At 42.7% G+C, this 18733-nt stretch overlaps 1 protein-coding gene across 4 annotated transcripts in view; it reads right to left on the minus strand.

The window, feature by feature from the left end:
• CRY1 (cryptochrome circadian regulator 1) overlaps positions 1-10692 on the minus strand; it is a 51311-nt gene extending 40619 nt beyond the window's left edge. For all 4 annotated transcript variants that reach the window (XM_056798813.1, XM_056798811.1, XM_056798812.1 and 1 more), the window contains exon 1: positions 9896-10692. In XM_056798813.1, coding sequence (XP_056654791.1) covers positions 9896-10053 — 158 coding nt within the window. In that variant the 5' untranslated portion in view covers positions 10054-10692. The remainder of the gene's footprint in view (positions 1-9895) is intronic.
• Between the last annotated feature and the right edge of the window lie 8041 nt (positions 10693-18733).

Raw genomic sequence — 18733 nt, forward strand, 5'->3', positions numbered from 1 at the left:
TTTAAATTACTGTGAGCAGAACTATTGGGCAGAATATTTTTGTCCTCATTTTTGGCTACATTAACATTTTTTAGCTGTGACTTAATTTAATGCAGATTTAAAAATACAATATGGCAGGGGGAATTCAGCAGAAAAACATAGATCTTTATTAAGTATTACTAAACTTCATAACTTCTAGCACATAAAAAGAATATTTAAAAAATTGAAATCTTATTTTTCTGTCACCTAGATTTCATCCTGAATCCTTTTTCCTCCCAGAGAACCACCCCTCACAATAAAGGATTTTCTTAAAGGAAAAAAAAAATAGCAAACCTAATAAACACATCTAAAAAATATGACATTATATGTAATATTCACATTAACAGACTCTTAACCTTTGCAAAGGAGCAGGAAGAGGTGTCTTTTCATATCGCCTCTTTGGGGTCAAGCTTGTGTATAATTTCACAACATTAGGTCTCAAATGTTTCATGGTTTTCATTTATACTATTGTCATTGTGTGTGTATATATATAAAAATATACAATATATGCAATATATTATATATGTATACACAATATACAATATATAAATACATATATATTAATATGCTTCAGTTACTTCACTTGGCATCAGTTCATTTAAGACTGTCTGTGCTTTTTTTCTATTCTTCATATTCATTGTTTCTTATAGCACAATAAAATTCCATTACTTGTATATGCATTTCAGTGTTCCTACTGAGCTTTGGTCTTTTCATCAGAAATTCTTAGAGGTTCATTTATTTCTCTGCAAGATTATATTCTGCTTCAGAAAGTAAAGTTATTCTTGTTTGTAAGTTCCTATCTTTTGCTATTTGGTACACTGTATTCCATGATCTCCCCTCATGTAAAGTAGAAGCAGTCAAATCTTGTATGATCCTGACTCAGGTGCTATTGATATACTCAAATTTCTTTCTGAATGTATGCAGTATTTTTTCCATTAATGTAGGAGCTCTGGTTTTGACGGTGACATTCCAGGGACTTTTCGGATTCTTTCCACCTTTACTATGCACTGTGGAAACAGATTCTTCTTACTTATGAGATTCCTACTCACTTAGGATTTCTTGAAATGTAGTTCTTGGCCTTTTTGTTTTATCATTATTTTCAGGGAATCCAGTGATTCTTAAATTAACTCTCTCTGAATTGTCTTCTAGGGCAGTTGTTTTTTTAATATCAGCTATCTTATATTATCTTGTATTTCTAAAAATTTTCACTTTGTTCAAATATTTTTTGCCTTATCCTATAGACACTGATTTCTGTGTTTTCTTTTTAGTTTTAAAGGTCTCTTTCTAGTTTTAAAGGAACCATTACTTAGGTAAGATATATTACCTTCTCTTCTAAGCCATTTATTCACATTCCAATTCTTTCCTCCATAGTTGTGATTTTATTTGTTTAATCACTAAATTAATTTCTCCTAGGTACTTATGCATTTTTCTTTTGAGTATCTGCTTACACTTACGGAGTTCCTATCTCTTCGGGTTGTTTTTGGGTATTCTAGATCTACAATACTTTTCTTTCTAGTCAATGACTTCCTTGATTTAGCATCTTTCCAGTTTTAGTTCCTTAGGACTTAGGACCACCCCTACCCTCTCCAAGGGCTAGGCTCTGCTCTTAGTTGTGCTTTTGGGTGGAAGCAGTTGGCCCTGCTTGATTTTGCTGTAGGTCCCATAGAGTCTTGCACTGACTAACCTCCTGGATCCCTGAGATTCCAAGAGCTTGATCTTTAGAGCCTTCTATAATGCCTAAGGGGTGTATGGGATGCTCAGGGAGGAGTAATATCTTTGGTATGGAGAGCTTGTCGTGCCCTCCTAGGGCAGCTCTCCAGCCTCTGACCCCCACCTGACACCCAGCTCTCACTTGTGGCTCCCAGTAGCTGCTAGCATGTGGCAGCAGTCACACCCCGGGCAACGGCTTCGACAGGCCGGCTAAACCTTGTGAGGGTAGCCATCGGGTTGACGTCGACCCCTGGTGAACCAGAGCTTTGCTCACCCAGCATGTGAAGACTGCTTCAGCTGAACAGACGGAAGAAACCAACAAGAAGGTTCAACGGCTGAGAGGGCGATGCACCAAGACACTGTGTAGTGCTTAGGGCGTGTTGGAGCACAAAGGACAACACGGCCATCCAGTGCAGCTGAGGAAGTCTCCAGGTGTAACTACTTTTCCTGCCACTGGACCCAGGCTTCCAACGCCGAGAGAGTGGGACTGTCTCTGTGCATCGACTTTTCCACTTAAATCTCCTTCATGCACAAGTGTCTTTGTGCACACTCATCTACATCACAGATGAAAGCGCACAAAGACAATCGTCATCCTCTGTTACTGAGAGACTACTATTAATAGTGCCTAAGAACAGAATGCAAAAGTTCCTAGAGATCCTGGGTACATGGGCTCTCCTGGTGTGACTATCACCATAATACACTGGTTATTCTTGATCCTGATGATTTTTAAGCTCCCTACTGTGGGTTTTCAGTTGGCCCTTATGTGGGACTTTCTCAGGGAAACCCTCCACTCTTGCTGCCTTCAGAAACAAAATCTGGAAGCTTAAGGTTTCCCTGGCTTGTCTCTAGTTGTGCTGAGAGTTTACCGGCTTGTCTGCCCGCAGTGATGTTGGTTTTGCTGATGACCCCCTTTCCAATTGCCTGTGGTCTTCTAGCTAAATTTTTGTGACTTTCTAGAGGAGAAGAAATCATTTACTTTATTTTCTCATTGGGTTTTTAAATCATTACTCAATTGACCCTTATGTAAATTTCAGCTTTTTGTTGCTGGACAGTTTGCCTCATTCAAGTGGCCTCCTTGGCTAGAAGCCCAACTTTTTTTTTTTTTTAAACCCTTACCTTCCACCTTCAATACTAAGTATTGGTTCCAAGGCAGAAGAGTGGTAAGGACGAGGCAATGGGAGTTAAGTGACAGGCGGAAGAAACCAACAAGAAGTATCAACTAGAAAGTGTCTGAGGCCAGATTTGAAACCAGGACAACTTGCCTCTAGGTCTGGCTCTCAATCCACTGAGCCATCTAGTTCAACTTAATGGAATTTTGAGTATAAGTTACTATCGGCTGAGATCCATCCCAGCATGTCGTCTAGCATCTCAGGTTTAAACCTACATGGAAATATACTAAATTATTCCATTGCAATACATTTTGAAAAGCTTTTTGTAATCCTATTAGTTTATATCACTTAAAGAGCAAATTGATAAGAGTAGACATTTAATGAACATGAATTTTAAAAGAAAATGTGGTTTATTTTGGCAGGGGCGGGAAAGGGAAGAATGTGTGATCCAAAGTTAGTTAGGAATACAGCTTAAACAGAACCAACTCAACTCAACTCAAAACCTTTTCCTGTTTATGTGGAGATTTTCCCCAAGTAGTGCTATGTTATCATAATCAATATACTAACAAAATTTCCCAAAGCTGTGTTTCGAAAACCCGAACTGTGTTTAAAGTTGTAATAAAACTACTGTATAAGTAGCAATCAAATAGTCACACATTAAGTATTTTCCTTATCACAAATATGAATGGCTAGTAGGATGATCTCTTTCTTAGCATTACAATACGAAACTGTGCTGTCCTGAGTGATTTTTGCCTAAGCAGGTATTTATCAGTCACATCTTCCATTAACCATCAACTTGTCATTATGCTAAATCCTTTTAAAAAGTCCACCCCCCCCCAAGTGCATATTTGCACCATTTCAAGCTTTATCAGGTGGTCAGTTCCTCAGGATGAAGTTTGACTAATTACTCATGTGCCAACTACTGAGGGAAAGCTTCTCTGGCCTTTTCCAAAGAAATAGATCAGATCTACCACACTTGTTTTTAGAAACAGGATGCAAAAGGTGCAAAATGGAATAAATGTACATATTGACCAGTCCTTTAACAGGCAGCCTTATTTTGTTCATAACAGTTGTTTAATATTCCACAGTGATAATACTTCAAAGATGACTTTAGAATGTGTTAAAATAATATTCAGTCTAAAAAATTAATTTGTCAAATTGTTTGTCTTTCTCCCCTCAAAAAGCAAGATCAAAACATAGAATAATCTGCTCTAGACAAACATTTTAAAATAAGAATGCAGTTCATGGATTATTTCATCAGGCTATATTTTTCAATACCACCTCTTGACTACAGAAAGAACTCAATTTTGAAGGCCACTAAATACAGTTTCCAGTTTGAAAATTTTGAACCAATATGTAAGTTTGTCTTTTAATCCATTCACAGAACATGTATCAAGAACATGTCCCTAAATAAAGGGAGACTTTTTCTACCCATAACTTCTTTTTTATAAATCATAAAGTTTAAAAATATTCACCAGTTTCCAATTTGAATATTGCTACCCACTTTTTTTTAAACTCTTATTTTCTCTCTTAGAACTAATATTAAGTATTGTTCCCAGTGCAAAAAAGCAGAAAAGGCTAGGCACCTGGAGTTAAGTGACTTGCCCAGGGTCACGAAGCTAGGAAGTGTCTTAAGGTCACATATGAACCAGGATCTCCTGTCTCCAGACCTGGCTTTCTATCTACTGAGCCCCTAGCTGTCCCTCCTATTCACTTTTTACATTTGTATGAGAAATACTGCTTTTCTGTGTAAGCACTTTTTTGATTTAATTATATCTCAGAAGGAAAATTCCAGTATAAAAGAGGCTAAGTTATTTTCTGGTCTGTTTGGAATATTCCTCTCACCACTCCTAAAATAAAATAAAAAAAAAATCTATTGCATCAGTATTTACAATTAAGTGATTTTTAAGTGACACATTTCTTTCATTCATTTCACAAATAGCACATTTTGGAAGACACAAACACATATACAAGCAGAGTTTCTTAAAATTTGTTCCTGAGGAGACAATGTGAAATGAAGAATACAGGATCTGGAGTCAGAGAATATAGGTTCAAATCCCAATTTTGCTGCTTGCTGCCTGCAGAGCTTTAGCCAGGTCATTCCCCCCTCCCCTCCCCCCCCCCCCCCCCCCCCCCCGCCTCAGTGTCTTCCCCTGTAAAATAAAAGTATCTCTAAGTCCCTTCCAATGTTCCACCCTAAAAATGTTATTAATAAGGAGCTCCCACGGATGTGAGAACCCCTATCTATGGTCAAGGCCAAGGAAGCTTTCACTGAGGAGATGGTGCTTAAACTGAACATGATTTAAATTTGATTCAAAAGTGCATGAAGCATTCACAGCATCCAAAGCTAGGTGCTGGGGAACACCAACTTTCAACAAGACATAGTTTCTACCCTCAAGGGGCTTCTAGTCTAGCGGGGAATTAGGACGTATCACCAAAGAGCTGCCATAACAATCTACCAAAAGGGAGTGAAGTTCAAAATTCCTGTGATGTCCACAAGGAGAATAAGTTCATTATGTAGTAGGTGGGGAAGGTGCTATCTGAGCTGGGCTTTCAAGGACAGACAAGAATTCACCTCACAGAGGGCTTATGATATCCTTGGCATATGGAATAATGGGAAAAAAGATGTAGAGAAGAGACAGTCCATCTCTGATGTGGGGGTTCCAGTTTAGGCTGGAGCATCATGTATACTGAAAGGAATAATATAAAGGGAGCATGGCAAAGGGGGACCAACCAGTTTGTAAAGGGTCCTGACCTTCAAGGTGAAGGGGTTGGAGTTTACTCAGGATGTTACTGGTATAGTTACTCAGAATGACAGGATTCTGAGCAGCCCCCAGACATAAGGAAGACGGGTTTGGCAGTGATGTGAGTGATGACGGGTGGAGGGAGATGGAGAGAAACAGAAGGGAAAATCTCTTAGGAAGCTACTGCAATGTAGTTCAGCCTGGTGGCAGAAGGAATAGACAGAAAGGAATAGTCAAAAGCCTAGAAGAAATTATCACTAGGACTTGATAACTAAATGCATGTGAAACAAAAGACTTGAGCTAAAGCTACCACTGAGAGTTTTTTTTTTCCTTAAGTCTTTATCTTCTATCTTAGAATCAATATTATGTATTGATTCCAGTAAGAGCTAGGTGATGAGGGTTAAGTGTCTTGTTCAGGTCACATAGCCAGGAAGTATCTGAGGCCAAATTTGAACTCAGGACCTCTCATTTCCAGATTTGGTTCCCTACCCATGGAGTCCTCTAGCTGCCCCTCACCCCAGTTTTGAATGAACATGGGTATTTGCATGAATGGTGGTATTACCATGAAAATTAATCAAGTCAGGAAGTGGAAGAGGGTTTGAAATGAAAATGAGTTTTGTCTGAGACGTGCTGAATTTGGGGGAAGGGGAAGAAAAGGACATTTTGAGCCCAAAGAATTGAAGGAAGTCATGGGAAGGAGTAGGCTAGCTAGGCAAAAGTGCAGGCTACATAAGAAGAGAGTAGTGAGAAAATACATTGGGAAGTTGACTGGTGGAGAGAATGTGGAGGGCCCTGAGTGGCAGTTTGGACCTTATTCTGCAGGTTCAGGGGGACTGTTGAGGTTAAAAATTAACTTGACTAAAGCACTTTAGTCTCTCTCTTCTCTTCTGACTCAAAATTGTTCTATCCTTATTATCAATTGTAGCTAACATTAATATATTATTTTAAGATTCATGCAAAAACAAGTACCTAAGAATTTTCTTATGGAATTGACCCACAAAGGTCACAACCATCTATACAACTCAAGAGTTACTCTGGCAAACAAATTCATCCCTGTGTCCTCCTCTTACAAAAGCTGCTAGTCTAAATTTAGGGGTCTTTGGACACAGTCTATTGCCAGCTGCTATTCAAAGGGCTGGCTAGAGTTAATATTCGGCTGCTATATAGCCTTTAAGAACCAGAGGTTATCCCCACACTATGAGGAGGCATTAGAACACTTTAATATTGAGTATTTAGGACTTAATAATCCACTTTAGTGGAGTCAAGTAAGGGGTTTATAAAGCCCTGGCCTCAAACTCTAGAAGCAAATTTCAAGGCTTGTGATCCCCATTTAACAGATGGGAAAACTAAGGCTAAGAAATGTTAAGTAAGCTCATGGTCAAATGACAAATCAAATTCAAAAAACATTTATATGGCACCTGCTGCATGCAAAATACTTTTCTAGGCCAAGGGAGAAGTTTAGATAAAATCTCTCTCTGTACTCAAGTGCCATCCAGATAGTAAGAGGCAGAATTCAGAACTTGAACTCAAGTCTTAGGACTTTAAATAGTGCTTTTCCCACTTTGTCACAGCTACTTCCTCCCCTTCCCAATAAGGTTTAAAGACTATTCAGTAAAGGCTTATATACTGAAGTGCTCAATAATTTTTCATTCCCTAGCAGAGGAATATGCATTGGGTTTTTCCTGCTGCCTTGCTTTTATGTCATTAACATTACTTACAGTAACATGGTAAGAAGTGCATTGGCTCTACATCTATTTTTCCAAGGGCTCCTACTTCCATTCATTAGCACCTATCCAGATCCCTGGGGAATGGTATATTTCTATGATCTATTTCTCCCCTATGGAGAGAGGGGTGGGGCCACAACCTAAGACTGAAGGAGGAGGCTATAAGGAAGGGAGCATGTTATTTTCTATGGTTTGTCCATCTGTTACCAGCCAGTCCGATTGCTGGAGGATTTCTTTCTACAGTGCCTAGAAAGTCCCCAAAGTGTGCTTGATCTCATCAGCCACAAGGCGGAGTTCAAAGAAGAGCTGCTGCTGCTGCTTTACTTGTGGCTCCTATGACTGCCTCGAGGTGGAAGAAAGCCCTGCCAAGATAACAAAGTGGAGGCTGTCTCTTCTGTGGTGTGGTAGCCCTGCCCTGGCATCAAACAAAGAGGACACAGAGACATAGTGCTGTCTACCAGCGCTATGCCCGGGGCGTGAAGGAAACCACAAGCTTGGTGTGGGCTCAGGAGAGTCTATGATGATAAATTCTCTCTCAGTCCAACAAGCTGGATTTGGGGAAAATCTCTTGTTACTACAAATACACAGAATGGAGCAAAGGCATTAGGGTGAAGGAGGTGAGGACAACTCTTAAGCATTTTCATTGAGTACTTAAGCAACAGTCCTCCTTCCTCAAACACTGTAAACAAGGTAAGTTCTTGTTTCCAAATGCAGAGACTTCCTGGAAAACCCAGAGCTGCCATGTGTGTGTGTGCCTGGGAGACAGCCTGAGACACGGTGGTAAATTCAATGGCCGGAGCATCATTCCAGCTCTGCCCTTTCCTAGCCCAGTGATCCCTCTGAGCTTCAAGTTCCTCACCTGGAAAAAAGGGCCTAATGAAGCCTGGGATCCTGGGGCCACCTGCAAACTTGAAAGTTACCTACTTCAAGTCTTCAACCTTTCTAACCACAGGAGGGCTGGTCTCTGGGTCAAGCCTCTGACTTTGACTAGCTGCTCATGACTGAACAAGGGATGGCCCCCCCAGAGACCAGAGGTACAGGTGTTCTGCAAGATCCTGAAGAGAGAACCAGACTTCTCTTCTTTGTTTTGCTACTTTGAGGGTTTCCGAGTCCTCACTTAAGTACAGAGGAGGTTTCCATCCACCTTGGCAATCCCTGCCAAGTCTATCCTCCAGAATTATAGACATAAACCATACTAGGAGCAGAAGCACTTTCCAGGGTCATTACTGGTTCAATCCCCTCATTTAATAAAACAAAACAAAATGAAAACAAACCTCTTACCTTGGTTTAGAATCCATACTAATAATCTGTTCTAAGGCAGAAGTGTGTTAAGGACTCAGCAACTGACTTGCCCAGGTCACACATCTAGGAAGTGTCTGAGGCTAGACTTGAATCCAGGGCCTCCCATCTGTAGGCCTGGCTCTCTATCCACTGAGCAACCTAGCTTCCTGAAAACTCTTCATTTTTACAGAGGAAGAAAGGAAGGCCCAGGGAAGGTAATCAGTGTCAGACAGGATCTGAATTCAAGCCAGGGCTCTTAATTACACCAAAGAAATCAGACACCCCCTCTTCCCCCCCCCCCCCCCCCCCCCGCAAATGTACTGATGTATCTGTGTACATGTTACCCACCCCAAACCCCAGAAGGAGAGTGAGATTTGTGAGGGCAAGGATTTCACTATGGAGCCAAAAGTCCTCTGACCCATAGTAACAATGTAACCTTGGCCAAGTCAATTAATGGGGAGGGAGCTCACTTTCCTGCCTGCAAAAATGAAGGAACTGGCCTAGGAATAACCTCTAACCTTCCAATCTATGTCTCCCTACACCAAAGTTTTTTACAGGGTTAGGCTAGGGGCTCTCCCACTGCAGGCAATTAATAACAACAGTGATCATGGAAGCATTTATCCAGGGCTCTAAAGTTTACAAAATGCTGTAATACATCCCCTTTTCTATCCCCAAATGAAATGCTCCTTCATTGAGAGATTACAGGATCACAAATTCAAGGGACCTCTAAAATTGTGTAATCCAACTTCATTGTTTTACAAATGGAGAAACAGAGGCTCAGGGGATTAGAAATCTGGAGACAAAAGAGTCCTAAAATATCACCTGGTACAATCATCTTTACAGAAAAAGAAACTGAGGTCAGAAGTCATTTAGACCAACGCCCTCATTTTACAAATAAAGAAACTGAGTATCAAAGATTGACTTAACATACTAATTGATTGATATATGGATCTAATAGATGGCAGGGACCTCCAAGCCTACCCCTTTCATTTAAAGAGGAAGAAACTCAGGTTCAGAGATGATGATGATATCACATATTGCTTGATTGGCAATTTAGCTCTAGAGCTGGTAGGGACCTTCGAGTCTGCTCCTTTCATTTTATAGAGAAAGAAGCTGAGGCTCAGAGAAGAATGGGACATCGCATATAGATTGATCTATGGCTCTAAGAGGTGACAAGCACTTTTCATTTCACCGAGAAGGTTCGGGGAAGATTGGGACATCGCGCATTGATTGGCTAACTGATTACTTGGTCCAAAGCTACCGTGCCCGCCCCTGGCCTCCAGGGTCCAGCGGTCCAGCCCAGACTCACCGCCACCTGTTGATGCCCACGTTGGAGGAGCCCGCGAACCAGGGGTCCAGAATGTAGACGCAGCGCACGGTATCCGCGCCCTCGATGCACTCCTTGAGTGCGGGGTTATCGTGGAGCCGGAGCCCCTTCCGGAACCAGTGCACAGCATTCACCCCCATTCCGTGGCTGGCCAGTCTCTCGGGGGCCTGAGAACGGCGGGCTCTAGGACCCAGCGAGGCCCGCGGACGCCCGGCGGGGCCACATCGCGTCCCGGCGGACCGGGTGGGGGGGAATCCTCGCGCCGACGCCCGTGAGATCACGTGGCCGCCCCGGCCCAGGTGCGGGGGAGAGGCAGAGTGAGGGGAGGCTCTGGTTCTAGTTCTAGTTCTGGTCCCGGTCCGGCTCCCGCTCTCTTCCACCGGCTCCCGGGTTCCTTTAGGCGGCGGCAACTCCGGCTCGGACTCGGACTCCTAGAGCTGGGCGTACGCGTCAGCGGCTTTCGCTCCGCCCCCGGCACTCCATTGGCTGAGGCCTCAGACACGTGACCCACAGATCGTCACGTTTCTGAAGTGTGTTTACTACACCCGGCAACCGGCGTCAGGGAGGGGCCGGGGACCTGCTGGTGGCGCCTCGCGTTCCCGAAGAGGCTGCCCAGTGCACCCGCCGCCGACGTAGCCTTTGCAGATGTGAGCCGTAGCTAGCGACGCTCCCTGTTCCCCGCTCTCCTGGGCATCAATTATGTCCTAGTCTCTCCCTCCCCGCACAGAATCGATGGCGGCCTCTCCCGGTACCGCGTGAGCTAACGCCAAAGCCCCGCCCCCAAGGGCCGCGATTGGTTGTTGACAGGCCGGGGGCCGGCGGAGCCCCGGATGAGCACGGGGCTGCAAGGAGCTCAGCGGCGGGCGCGCGCGCGCGCACTCCGGGGGACCCCTGCCCGCTCCCGGCGCGCGGTCCCGTACTGAGCTCAAGTGCGCCCGCGCGGCAGCTCCAGCACCAGTTCCTGCCCCTGTCCCTGCCCCTGTCCCTTGGGCGGTGTCTGGAGGAAGAGGAAAGAGGGCGCTCTTCTGAAGGGCTACATAAGGCTGGGACTGACCCGCTCTCCTTGTGAGCACCTTAGGTGTCCCCGAAATCCTCTGGACACTGCTGAAGTGTCTCCTCCTTTCCTTCTGGACACCAACAGTTTGACAAAGTGACCCCCTCTTTAGGACATCCCAAAAGTGATCTCCGAAAGTGACTGGTGGATAGAGCTCTGGGGGTCCAGTAACGAAGATCTGAGTTCAAATTTGAGTTCTGATATTGACTAGCCGTGTAACTCCAAACAAGTCATTTAACTTCGGCCTCAGTTTCCTCACTTGTAAAATGGGGATAATATTAGCACCTACCTCCTGGGATTGTTCTTAGGAACAAATAGGATCATATTTGTAACCCGCACTTAGCACAGTGCCTGTCCTATAGTAAGTCCCATATAAATGCCTAAGCCTTTCCCTCACAGACACCGTCAGTGACATGCCCTCCCCTTTCCTTATAGACAAGAAACCTAGGGGCTGATCTCTTCATCACTGCTGAGTGACACCGACTTCCTTTTCTAGGATAACACCCTCCCCTCAAACGAGACTTCTATGAATCCCTAGTGACACCACTATCCCCCATAAGTGATTGTCCTACACACACACATCCACTTCTAGCCCCCCCATTTCGTTTTTCTCAGCCTTGCCCAGACTACTTACTTTGGGGTTTTTAGACCACCTTTCTGAGATCCTTCTCAATATCCTTGAGAGACTGGGACCCCAAGAGGAGGGAGAATGGCTGTTTTCCCCTTTTGATCATGAAAATTCAGGGGCCACTCTCCCTTGAAGTCAGTGCTCTTTTCAAACTCCCCAACAAAAGCAGAAGGCAGTACCACTTGCTCCCACCCACCCGCAGATACTCCTCTTTTGCAGGGCTGCCCTTCAACAATACACCTGTGCCTTCCCCTAGTGTTTCACTCCATCCTTCTGACTCATCAGGTCTAGATCCTCCAGACTGTGTGATCTGTTGGTCTCCAGGTAGCTCTCTCTTCTTTCTCCAGAAGCGCTGTGTCTGGCTCAAAGCCTCCCTCTTTGTTCTGCCCTCTGCCCTCCTAGCTGAGTCAGAAGGTTTACCTCGCCTCCAATGTCAACATCTCTCCATCCAAGGGATAGGCACAGCTTAGACCTCCCTTTCATGCTGCCTCCTTGAGATCTGATCTTGGCATCTGAAATCACCTCCTGCCTTTCAACATCACCCATTGATGTCTTGATGCTAAACCTGATCTTTATTCTCCCAGCAAGCTCTACTTTCTTTAGGCCTTTACTCACCCTTTCCCTAGTGCATTAGCCCTGCTCTTTCCTCATTTTCTTGCCTTCATTGCCTTGACCCTATTAACCAGTTTAACAAGGTTGTGTCATGTACCTTGGATCACCCATTCTCTTGTCTTGTTTATTCTGATAATTCTTAATGCTGAGTCACTCCCATGCCTCTAATGCCTAACTGAGGAAGCCATGCAACCATCCCATCTGGGTCTGCTACAAATTCTTGTCCTCTACCCTCAATTGGATCTTCACTCTTCCAGAGTATCAACTCTAATACTTATCATAAGACCTCTTTTAGCTGCCTCCTAATTTACTCAGAAAATCTTGACCATCATCAGTTCCCATTTCTCCCCAATATATATATATATATATATATAATATACCTCAACACCTGTTTACATTTTTACCCTTCCCCCTCTTATACTCCTAGTTAGGAGGATCAGCTTGTCCAAGTAAATCCCTCTTCTTATGCCCTTGATTCTCTATCTTCTCATATCTTCCAGGAACTTGCCTCTCCTGCCTTTATCTTTAAGCTGTCATCTTAACAGCTTTTCCTCATGTTTACTTTTAAACTCCCTCTGCCAAGAGGTTGAAGCAACTAAACATAACTAGGTAATCTTACTACGAAGTCCATCTGCCTTTTCAACATTACTTCCCATCTTAATTGGTCCTTGGGTTCTGGGAATCCAGAGAGTTGAGGTGGTTAGGAGGTATTACAGCTTTATCTTTCCTCTTCTCAAACACCCACGCCCACCTTTCTATTCTTTGTATAGAATTAAGACATAGATATATGCCACCAGGGTGGACTGTGGGGTGCAGATATGAGGGTTGGTTCCATGGGCATCATCTGCACAAACATGTACCACATTTTCCCACTTCCCATAAAAAAGCAGATCCCATAAATCTGCTATGAGGAGAGTATGACCACATATAGAATGTGTGATCCTACTGCTTTATTTACTTGCTAGGAATTTCCAGTCTTCCCCCTGTCAACATGAAAAATAACTCATAATTATTAGTTAGATTAGAACTCATATCTAATCAGGATGAGAGACACAATGATCCACAGGGATTCATTGGCAGCCTAGAGGTCAAGCAAGAACGGAACAGAGGAGGTGGAGGAGGTGGAAGGGAAGGGGGAGCTGATACTAAACTCCAGAAGGCCAGAGAGGATCACAGAGATGGGCAAACAAAGAAGTGGCTAATTCATGTCTGCCTACAACTCTCCCAGCACCCTCTCTGGTTCAGGCTCTTCATTGGACTTCCTGCCTCTAGGCTCTCCCCTCTCCCATCCAGGCTCCTCACTTATCCAGGATAATCTTTCTAAATCACAGGTCTAAGAGATTGCTCTCCCGTGGAAGAAGACATGAAGTCCTAGGCTTTTCTGGCACACAGTAGATGCTGGATAAATGTTTATTGAACTAAATTGAACCTGACTGAAAACGGGAGGGAGGAAGGGAGGGAAGGAAGGAGGGAAATTATTCAGGGATAACCTAAACTGCTGACTTGATCTAGTGCCTTCTGAGGGGGTCTCCAGCTTCTGCTTTCTCCTCTGAGTACCTGTGCCTGCCAGAATACAGTACTACTTTATTTGGGCAGCCTTGCCTTACATGGATCTGACTACCTTCTGCATGCTCTTAAATTGGACTAGTTTGGCTAGTCTAGATGAGCTCTCTTCTCTAAATACACCCCCTACTTTCCCACCTCTGACTTTTGACTCACATACTGCCCTGTATCTAGGGGTCAAGATTGCAGGTAGCTAGTTGTCTTTTTTTTTGCATTTCTTTCTTTCTTTCTTTCTTTCTTTCTTTTTTTAAACATTATTTTATTTGGTCATTTCTGAGCATTATTCATTGGAGACAAAGATCATTTTCTCCCTCCCCACCCCCACCTCTCCCATAGCCGACGTGCGATTCCACTGGGTTTCACATGTGTCTTTGATTCGAACCCATTTCCATGTTGTTGGTATTTGCATTAGTGTTCATTTAGAGTCTCTCCTCAGTCGTGTCCCCTCAACCCCTGTATTCAGGCAGTTGCTCTTCCTCGGTGTTTCTACTCCCACAGTTTGTCCTCTGCTTATGGATAGTGTTTTTTCTCCTAGATCCCTGCAGATTGATCAGGGACATTACACCGCCCCTAATTGAGAAGTCCATTACGTTCGATTATACCACAATGTGTTTGTCTCTGTGTACAATGTTCTCCTGGTTCTGCTCCTCTCGCTCTGCATCACTTTCTGGAGGTTGTTCCAGTCTCCATGGAATTCCTCCACTTTATTATTCCTTTTAGCACAATAGTATTCCATCACCAACAGATACCACAATTTGTTCAGCCATTCCCCAATTGAAGGGCATCCCCTCATTTTCCAATTTTTGGCCACCACAAAGAGAGCAGCTATGAATATTGGTAGCTAGTTGTCTTAATAAATTATGTGAATGACGGGGCAGCTGGGTAGCTCAGTGGATTGAGAGTCAGGCCTAGAGAAGGGAGGTCCTGGGTTCAAATCTGACCTCAGCCACTTCCCAGTTGTGTGACCCTAGGCAAGTCACTTGATCCCCACTTCCTTGCCCTTACCACTCATCTGCCTTGGAGCCAATACACAGTATTGACTCCAAGACGGAAAGAAAGGGTTTAAAAATAAATAAATAAATAAATTATGTGAATGAAAAAGTGTTTGTTAAGCACTTTCTGTGTACAAAGCACGGTACTAGGCATTGGGGGGACAAACAAAAAAGTCAGTCCCTGCTCCTAAGGAGCTCACATTCCAAAAAAGGGAGAAAATATCCAGGAGATTTCAGTTGCAAGTCAGAAAAGTCTCATAGTCTGGGGAATGCCTCTGCAATTCAATTGTGAATGCATTTCTTCTAATTCTGCCTCTACTGACTGAGCTTCATGATATTTTTAATTTAACAAAAATTATAAGCATTTATTTATCTCTCCCTCCCATCTCTGCCCACTTCATCCCCACACACTGAAAAACAGATAGGAAAAACCTCTAAACAAATATTCAGAGTCCAGCAAAGCAAATTGCCATATCCATGTCCAAAAATGTGTTCTTTGTTTTAAGACTGTGACCATTCCTTCTCTGGCCAGAGGGTGGGCAGCAGGTTTCATGTGGGTTCTCTGAAAACTTTGGAATACATCTCCTTCAATGAGATCCCTACTGGTAAAACCTTAATGACTTCTGACATTTCTGATATTAAACCATTTGAGGGTGCCAAGGCCTTTGTCAGCCTGCTTCTTTAGTTGTAAAACGAGGGTAATAATGATACTTTTCTTTCAGCGTTATTGTGAGGATCAAATGAGACTATGTAGTTTTTCATTTTATTCTCCCCCGATTACATGTAAAAAGTTTCTAACATCTTTTCAAAGATTATTGACTTTAGAATTCTTTCCCTCCTTCCCCTTCCACCCCTCCAACTCCTCCCACTTTGAGATGGTAAGAAATGTCATAGATTTTATATGTGTGATCATGTAAAATATTTTTCCACATTAATCCTTTTGTGGAAGGAAATTCAAATAAAAAATTGAGAAAGAAAGTAGAAAAAGCTTGCTTTGGTCTGGATTCAGATTCTATTAGTTCTTTTTCCCTGGAAGCGGATGACATGTTTGAGTCCTTTGGGATTATTTTGGATTATTATATTGCTGAGAAGAACCAAGTCATTTCATTCACAGTTGTTTCTTGTACAGTATTCCTGTCACTGTTCACAAATCATGTACTCTAACTTAATCAGCCATTTGCCAATAAATGGGTATCCCCTCACTTTCCAGTGCTTTGCCTCCACAAAAAGAGCTTTTAAAAATATTTTTTGTACGTATTGGCCCTTCTTTTTGTTTTTACCTCTTTGGGATATAACCTAGTAATGTTATTGCTGGGTCAAAGGATATATACTGTTACTTTAACCATTTATCAATTGGGAAATGGCTTATATTCTTATATATTCTGTTTATTTCTCTATTTTTTTGAGAAATGAAATCTTTATTAGAGAGCTTGTAAAGGAAAGCTGAAAGGGAGTCTTCTTCCTATAAGTCTCCTTCCTACAAAAGAGCATTTCTAATAATGAAAAAAATTTGCACCATTATAATTACTGTGTATTATTCTCCATCCTATTTCCCTCTGTTTAGGTTTTGACCACCACCTCTCCCAATTTGCCCTCCTTTCTATCAGGCTGACTTCCTCTTCTCTATATTCCCTTTGCTTCCTACTGTAATGTTGTCTTCCTCTTCCCCCCTCCCCCTTAGTTGATTCTTCTGTTGGTAGCACTGAAGTGAGCTCAAAGTGAGTATCTTGGTACACCAAACAAAGCATTCTCTCTCTTTTCTAAGTTTAAGTAAGGGGGGGGGGGCGGTTATTTGGGAGACGGGGGAAAGGTAAGAAGTTGAAGGGAAAGAGGGTTTGAGATTTCCCTAATACTAAAACAATTCCTAAATTGGAGGATGATGGAATAGAGTTCAGATTTGGGAAAATGGTCAACAGTTTGAAGATTCAGTGACTGTAGTATAGTAGAGAGAAACCAGAGAGCAGGACTTTTGTTCTTCCACCTTTCTGTCCCAAGGGCAAGAGACCAAGTTTCTCAATTTGCCTCTTCCTTTTTCAACAGTCCTTCCTGGTCCCCATTCTATTTAGAATGTCCATCTTGATTGACAGGTTCTGCAGTCCTAGCTTCTCCAGTTCTGCTGCAGACTTCCCATTTTCTCTCTACAATATTATATTACTTTCCTTTTGGGTAAGAGACTATAGTTGTAAAGTGTTTGGCACCAGGACTGGCACATAGTAGGTACTATATAAATATTCACTCCTCTCTTTTTCATGCACATCCTCTCATCAATCATAATGAATAATATTAATGGCTAGAATATAAGCTGCTTTAGGGCCCATATTGTCTCCTGACCTCTAGGACCCAAATCAGTGACTTGCATGTAATAGGAGCTTAATAAATGTTGTTGAAATGGAATTGAATATCTCTTTTGAGCCTCTTTTTTAAACAAAAGGTAGACAGGTTACTAGTTCATTGGTATTCCTATATCAGAGAATTTGGATAAAAGGATGGATGGGCATAATTGTTTTTCTAAAACAACTGGAAAAAATCCTGCATCACTGAGAAATGGAAGCTGCAACAGAGATAAGGCAACGTGCAAACACCAATTTTATTTGTGTGGCTCTCTGGATCAGAAAAGACCTAACTATTTTTTTTTGCTCCAGGCAACTTGGAACTGCCTGACAACCAGAGCTGCCAGCATTATAAATATTTCTGTGGCCTCTTTGAAGAAAAAAAGACAAAGCTGAGAGCATCCTCAAAGAAATTCTGAGCCAAAGAATGCCAGGCTGATCCAGACAATGCTTTGAAAGAGGCATTGGCAGCAGGAAAGGAGAAGTCACTGAAGGGGAGGGGTACATACAGTTGGATGGTGATATAGTAGAAAGTTGAAAGGGAGTCTTTCTACTAGTGTAGGTGAAAGGTAGCACTGTGAATCAGTAGTATGAAGGTGAAACAGGCTTTCTCCTCTCCCCAACCCCAAAAGCACTTTGGAAAGACTGGTCTTCACTGGATGGGATATCTCCATTTTCAGATGCATTTCTGGATGGGAAAGCAGCTCTGTCTTCCTTCCTGCTGGGCAGTGTGGACAAGGTTGCCTTTGTGTGAGATGCTACAGTTGTGATGATATCTGGTTTAGCCCCCAACCAGGAGAAACTCATTGCTGCAACACATTTGGTGGCGGCTTTGTTGCTTTTCCTGAAGCCTTTGGACATGATCTCTTTCCAACAAAGTTATTACAACTTAAATGCCTTGGGGAAATTTTCTAGGAGCAGTGTAATAGAATGGCTTCTAGAGGAAAAGCATATAGTAAGAAGATGAATGTTTATAGGCATTTATGCACATCTCTTCTAACTTCCTTGAGAGCATAATTCTCTGTCTCTCATTGATGTTCCATAAAGCATCCCCTGTGCTTTTAGCTATGAACATAGACGACTCAAAAGGAGAAAACCATCAGAAAATCCTATGTCAGGGAACTGTCTTGCTTTCTAAGACTATGGGGATGGTAGAAGAATGGAAACTGATTTCATTGATATAGGGAACTCCCATGTGAGGAAACTCCCTCTACCAATGCAGGCTAGCACCTTCTTGGCAATGGTCTTAGAGTAGAATGTTTTAAAACTGGATCAGTGAATAGATTTCTGGGGTGGAGGGGGGGTGTCTGTCTGTGAGTGTGGATGGGAAAAATAAATTTTCATTTTTATTAATTTCTAACAAATTTATATTTCATTTAATTATTTAAAGGCCTTATTCTGAAAAAGGCCCCATGGGCTTCATCAGACCGCCAAACATTCATTCAAAAACAAAACACAACACTGGGCTTAGAAAGGCTCCAAGACCACTGAGATGTTAAGGGGCTTGCCTAGAGCCATTATAGATCAAAGCCAGGTCTGGAGCCCATGTCTTCCTGGCTTTGAGGCTGAATCTCCCTTTCTTCTCTCCCTCTCTCTTCTCTCTCCTTTCTTTCTCTCCCTCTTCTCTTCCTCTCCCTTCTC

This window comes from Monodelphis domestica, chromosome 5, assembly GCF_027887165.1.
Source record: "Monodelphis domestica isolate mMonDom1 chromosome 5, mMonDom1.pri, whole genome shotgun sequence".
NCBI classification, from domain to species: domain Eukaryota; kingdom Metazoa; phylum Chordata; class Mammalia; order Didelphimorphia; family Didelphidae; genus Monodelphis; species Monodelphis domestica.